Here is a 6,674-nt window from a genome sequence, read left to right as displayed (position 1 = left end):
AGGCATACTACGAGTACAATGCAAAATCGGTGGCTTACTATTTTAAAGGGACATTCCTCCAATTTTACACAACATCAGTGTATTTGTCAGCAGTTGAAAACAGTTGTATAATGTGTTCTGTGGCCCTGGAGGAGCTTTCTAAAGTCATCATCTCAGAAGATCTTCATCAACAGATTAAAGTTGCTCAGTGTCATGGAATTTTAGACTTTCATTTTTGTCTGAGCACTTTAAGGACTTTGTGTTGGCCTTAGTCATGTGATACGATTGTCACAAATAATGGATGGTCACGATCGAACATCCTACATTTCCCATAATGCAACCAATACCATCTTCTTTGTTAGACTCTTCCTGGTAAACATTGACGTCTTTCCAACTCCACAACTCTGGTTTGAGTAGTTGTATCTGTGATGAGTAAGTTGACTCCAGCGAGTTCCCCTTTAAACATCTTACACTTTATTCTTGTTCAGTTTCAACACTCAGATCATTTTAGAATAAAGCTTCACTCGTGGTTTAAATATTTAGTTTAGACAAAGAGTCTTTCTGCAGATCTGAGGACACATCAACTGGCAGGCAATCTGGTTGTTCACTGAAAAATTGAACACAGAACTGTCTCTCCTCTGTCATCTCACCTCATCCTCTGTTCCTCTCTGAAGTGATACCAACACTGTCAGCCCCATGAATCCTTTCATATTCAGAATGTGACATGAATGCTCCTGGAAACAAAGGGAAAGAAGAGAAAGAAAACAGAAAATGTGAAGGGAAAACTGTTGAGAAAACCATGAAGAGGAAGATGGAGAAAGTGATAAACATGTGAGAGTATCTGCTGTTAAAGAGAAAGCACACACTGTCCTCTTCCTACCAGCCGGGTGTGTGTGTGTGTGAGCTGTGAACCAACCAGGCGGCTTTCAGCCTGCTGACTCTTTTCTCTCTCTCTCTCTCTCTCTCTCTCTGTCTCTCTCTCTCTCTCTCTCTCTCTCTCTCTCTCTCTCTCTCTCTCTCTCTCTCTCTCTCTCTCTCTCTCTCTTTCTTTCTTTCTTTCTCTTTCTCTTTCTCTTTCTCTTCCTCACTTAATTTTCAGGCCCATCGTCTCTTTTTTCCTGCTTTTTTCTTTGTTGTGGCTGTTAATAGCATCACCATGGAATTGAAGAGGGGTTGCTAGGTAACTGGCTGGCGTCTGGAAGGGTGTTTGATTGGCGGTCACACTGACAGACACAACTGTGGAGTGTGTGTGTGTGTGAGTGTGTGTTTGCTTCATCTCTACACACTGCATGGTACAGTGGATCCGTCAGTGTGAAATATCACATTCTGGTTTTCATTTAGAAGATTTCTTTTTCACTCTAACGTCTCAAATTGAATCTTAAAATCTTTGGTAACTGCCCTGAGAGCACCTTCATCTGCCTTTCATGGTAACCGCAGAATCAGAGAGCAACTATAGGAATTCATTACATGGAGAATAACAGCAGACTGGGAAATGATATGACATCATAGTCCACAGTGGGGACATCTAGAGGAATTTGTCTGTTACTGCAGTTGCCTTTGTCTGCTGGCGCAGGCAAGTAACAACCAAACCATATTTAACTGTGCAACCATCAGTTTTCCGTGCACATCAACTCAAGTAATTGGACTTAACTTGAGTATTTTTATTTTATGCAACTTTATACTTCTACCGCATTACATTTCAAAGGGAAATATTGTTGTTCTTACGTACTTACTACTATAATTCTATATTATTTTCAATATTTTATTTTTATGTCACCGGTTATTTTTAAGATTAAGATTTTATATTAAATAACATACTGTAAACTCATAAAACACAACACATTGTTATAGATGAAAACTGTTGTTTCAAAACTTTTTGACTCGTAACTTCTTGTAATAAAGTAGAGTGAAGATGGGGCCACCTGTCATGTTTCAGATGTCTGTTAGTTATCAGAGTGATTTCACCTCTGACCTTTCAGAGTTTCATTTAGATAAATGTTTAAGGCTCAAAGAAGAAGAAAATATTAGAGAAAAGTAAAATCATCTCACGACCCCTTTAGTTTCTTATTCTGACCCTTAGATGTAGAACCAGTGGACTGAACAATCAAACTGCATATAAAGTATTTGGAACTAGCTCATACTTGACCTGCTAAAGCTGTAAAACACTGAAACACTGATGCATCAGTATGAGCAATCTAACAAGTACTTTTCTGTTGATGCTTAGAGAACATTTTCTTCTGTACTTCCACTTGTAATAAAATGTTTTAACATTCTTGCATTGCTACCTCTACTTCAGTAAAGGAAAGTACTTCTTTCCTCACTGCTCAGATGCTGTTATAAAATGGATAGAATAGAAACATAGATGCAGCACTGACACTGAAGCATCTTTCTTTCTTTTTATTCGTCTCTCATTCATCACGTTTCACACTTATTCCTCATTGAAACCAGAAATGTCACAGGTTGAGACAGGAGACAACATGGACGTTTCAGAAAGCAGGTTTTTTCCTTGGTTTTTCCTGTTGTATTAACAAATATATACAGATATCCCAGGAAGAGCATCGTAATAACAATGAATCTTTTCTAATAATAACAATAAATTTAATAAATACTCAGTGTTCTTAACCACACAAGGAGAATGAGTTTGGGCTCATTCTGACGGGATTGTCATCATCCCATACAAATAGTAACACAAACACGCATATTCACCCTCACACACACACACACACACACACACACACTCTCACTTAGAGAAATTTGCACTGTCAAGTAAAATACCACCCGCGGCCAAGACGAACTTTTCGATCACCGTGCGAAGATAAAAGTTGATTTGTCAGCCGTGAGTAGAGTCCACTGGTCCACAGGGAGGCTGACCAGATGCACAGCATGGCTCCTAAAGTGCCACTGATGTTGAAGAAGCTTCCAACCGGTCTAACATGAGGTTGATGTTGAAATCAGGTAGCATTATCCCTGTGTTCACTTATTTTGTGTCCATTTCAGTGGCATGAGTGGGATCCACACAGAGTGCTACTGACTGCGAGTGAGGAATGTAAAGAGTGTAAAAGACAAACAGATGAGATCATATTTTGAAGAAGTGCTGCACTTGTCTTTCAGCGAACCATTCACACGTAAAACACAACATGCACTGAAGAAGCATTTGCACGCAAACACATGAACCCATTTTGTTCTTCCACACATGTACAGTAATATCTACACATTCACACAGAGAGAAACACACCTGGTCTGCCAAACCAATAGAAAAACGTTTTGTGAACAGGTTGGGATGGTGCCAGCAATGAGAAAATAAACTCTGTTTTTTTTTTTCTGTACAAGACAAGGATATAACCGGTCCACCTGTGCTGTGAGATAAAAGGCTTTTTCCTGTCTCGGTCTTTGAGGGGAGAGGACGATGACCCCCATGCAGAGAGATGACACATGTGAGGATGAAGGCAGAGTTTATGGAAAATGTTTGTGCTCCGGCAGAACAATTGGTGTGCAAAATAAGAACAAAGACACTCTATTAAGAATTTTAAACAGTCTGGCTCCTGTTTTTTTTTGTGAATGAAACACTCCTGAAATGTTTAGGTGAAATGTGAATGAAATTTGTTTTTCTATGGAGTGAGAGAAGAAAGCAGAAAGTGGGCAGCGTCACAGACAGGCAAAAGCACAGGCAGACGAGTCGGAATGGAAAGATAGCAAAGAGGCTTTTGAAGTACTTGAATGGCTTTTGAAGGTTGTGAGTGTGTCCTTGTCATGGGGCACTAAGAAGCAGGGAGAGATGGCTTCCAAGGAGGGAGAGAAATGTTGCGTAAGGTAGGTGGGTGAGCACACTACAAGGCTTTTAACAGGCCTCTAGAACCCTCAGTGTCGTGCACGTTAGAGAGCACTATCAGGGAAAGGCTTTCTGTTAGGGTTTCACACCTTATGAGGACACTAAAGGGACACATTAGAGGAATGGCTTCCAGTAAGTGCCTAAATCGGGACATGTGGTGGGATGTTTTTTGCAAACTTCAGTGAGTTCACTTTGCTTGGCTCAGAGATCAGTCAGCATTCAGCCCAAGCTCTTAAGTCCTGGAACAGGTTCAAATGCAGAAAAGTAGTAGTGGCTGTTTTTCACTATGAGTACTGCTGTCCACATAGAGCGGCACGCTTCCGCTGTCCACACAGAGGGACAGTCTGGTCCGAACTCTGGCCCTCTACGTCCATGTCCATCAGGCTCGGTCGCGCGGTGTTGGCGCTGCTGTCCCCCGAGCCGAGGGGGCTGTCGCAGCTGCTGCCCGGCGACGAGCTGAGGGTCCGGGAGAGGGAGCCCAGCTTCCAGGGGTCGGCTCTCATCCTGGCCGGGGTGGGCCGAGGCCGGGGGGCAAACTCCAGCGTCTTGGGTCTCTCAAGAGGGCTGATGAGGCTGTGAGGAACCGAGTCAGGGATTGGTGGAGCGGGGGCTTTACGCCGATGGGGGACCGGGAAGATGATGGAGGGGTCGGGTAGCCGGGGGACATCCAGGGTGTCCTGTGTACCTGAGTAAGACAAGAAGAATGTAAAATAAATGTTTCATCATCAAGGTAACCTTAATTCTTTTGATTTTGGAAAATCTTACAATAAACGCAATAAAACATGTGTCAACATCGATGAAGCATTTCAGAGACGTAGAGATAATGTTGCTAAAAGTTCAGCCTTCCACTAAACCATAGCCAAAGACTCATGGCTGCAGCTATGTAGCTCGCTAGAGCCTCAAATCATAGTATGTCATCTCAAAGGGCCTAAGAGGCCCACACGATTGCAAAGAAAACAGGAGGAAAAATCCACTATAACAGCATCAGGATCACAATCACGATCGATGATGGACGACTAGTTCTCGTACAGGGCCCTGAATGAAGACCATGCATTATGCCCATGCTGGTCTGGTGGGCGGGGCTTAGGACAGAGTGAGAGGAGAGCTGCTTTTTCCAGGAAACTCTCTCCCCCAGCTTTAACAATCCAGGACGGCAGGGTTTCCCACAAGTCTTGAATGCACCAAAAGGGAAGAGATTTCAAAGCAGTCCCTGTACTCAGCAACAATACCATATGAGAGACTGTGTGTCTTTTCTATTAACTATTAAACGCTGCCATTGTATCTAAATTGTTCCTGTTAAAGATAAAATATTTCTAAAGAGACTTCCAGGATAAATAAAACATAAATGAACAGTAATTAAACTTTAATCATGTTTTCCTGTAGCATTGTAAAAGACATGTTCTACACTATTTGTCCCTCACCTTTTTTAGTAGTGATGCGTGGTGCCCCCGGTGGAGGAGGCATGGGCATGCTTCCATCTGACGGCGTCCTGTGGTGTCCCAGAGTCTGAGCTCTGGGTCGTATCGCCCCGTCCGAAGGTGTTCGTCTGTGTCCTCTGTTCAGGGCCATCGCTGCAGACACGTGTGTGGGCGTGAGCGACTGGTTGGGCTCCTTCTTAAAGCTTTCCGCCCGCAGGTCCAAGAGCGGGTTGAGGGTGGGAGCCGGGGGCGCCGCCGGGGTTTTGAGCCCCGTCACCGGGGTCAGGGGGTAGTCGTCTGGGTCGGAGGGAAGGAGGGACTTGGTGGAGTTGCAGTCAGACAGCGAGGACAAAGAGAGGAGTGTAACAGAGGGAGACGGGTCCATGCAGGGGAGCGTGGAGTCGTGATGTCTGGAGAGGGACAGGGAGAGGTTTCGGCTGGGTGGAGAGGTGCTGCGACGGAAACGTCCCGTCCGCTGGAAGAGACCCTCCTTCTTCTTACGCTGCTCCTCTCTGAGGTCCTGCTCATCCTGGAGCACCTGACAACAACAATCAGGTCACATCAACAAGCTGTCGAACCATCGAGCTGCTGTCTTACTCAAAATGCATTCAGCTGAAAAACATCATCGTCATGTTACTTTATTTCTTTGATAATCACTTCCTCACCTTGTCAAAAGAAACTACAGCAGAGATTACATCCAAATCAATACTTTAATTCATCCTCTCGCTGTACACTCTGTGACTTCTTTGGTAAGACCCTCGTCTGCTTTGACAACAGACAGAAAACCTCAAAACACCAAATCAATCAGGTGCTGGAAACCGTCCACGTAGACCATGGCCCATGCTGACTCGACAGGATGGCACAGATAATTTGGCAGCTGGTGCATCCTGTTTTATGTCATTCCACAGGTGTTTTATTAGTTCAAGATGAGGAGACTGTACGATCATGAAACAGCGCTTACCATGCTCGCCTATTAATCTACTGATTATGTAACTTCTATCAATCACGAGAATAACACTGAGGTGGAAAATGACTGGAATTTCCCGTTCAAGGTATACTATGAAAAAAATATTGACCTGCTAGTAGAGACCTGGTTGGTCTTCTGTTGAGGTTTTATAAGTGAAAAGATGTCTCTCTCTCTCTCTGTTCTAACTGCTGTTTTCTCACCTGTTGTTTTCCCAGCTGCAGCAGGTCTTGTCCGAGGGCGACGGAGGCGAGCAGAGAGGCACAACCCAACAGTAGCATATCGCTCTTCCTCCTCTGGCTGCAGCGACGGAGCGAGTCCTGGTAGCTCACCCCCGTCCCCAGCCCGCCGGGGCCCTGACAGGAGCTTGTATTCCCAACATTACTGCCCCAAAGGGATCCCGAGTCCTCCACGGCCCCGTTACTGCTGATCTCTGAGGGCAGCAGGGACCCTGGTGACTCCTCAAACTCACAGCACTCCTCTG

General features: G+C 44.5%; 1 protein-coding gene across 2 annotated transcripts in view; it reads right to left on the bottom strand.

The window, feature by feature from the left end:
• Window positions 1–2,361: 2,361 nt before the first annotated feature.
• map3k10 (mitogen-activated protein kinase kinase kinase 10) overlaps window positions 2,362–6,674 on the bottom strand; it is a 29,916-nt gene continuing 25,603 nt past the window's right edge. For both annotated transcript variants that reach the window (XM_068711522.1, XM_068711523.1), the window contains exons 9-11: window positions 6,394–6,671; window positions 5,230–5,764; window positions 2,362–4,493 (exon numbers count right to left, since the gene is read on the bottom strand). In XM_068711522.1, the coding sequence (XP_068567623.1) occupies window positions 4,093–4,493; window positions 5,230–5,764; window positions 6,394–6,671 (1,214 nt within the window). In that variant the 3' untranslated portion in view covers window positions 2,362–4,092. The remainder of the gene's footprint in view (window positions 4,494–5,229; window positions 5,765–6,393; window positions 6,672–6,674) is intronic.

The sequence above is a fragment of the Cebidichthys violaceus genome, unplaced genomic scaffold (assembly GCF_023349555.1).
Source record: "Cebidichthys violaceus isolate CVI_PGR_0920_01 unplaced genomic scaffold, fCebVio1.0.p SCAF_1, whole genome shotgun sequence".
In the NCBI taxonomy this organism is placed as follows: Eukaryota; Metazoa; Chordata; class Actinopteri; order Perciformes; family Stichaeidae; genus Cebidichthys; species Cebidichthys violaceus.
The sequence above is the reverse complement of the archived record's forward strand: the minus strand, read 5'-3'. Positions and strand labels throughout refer to the sequence as shown.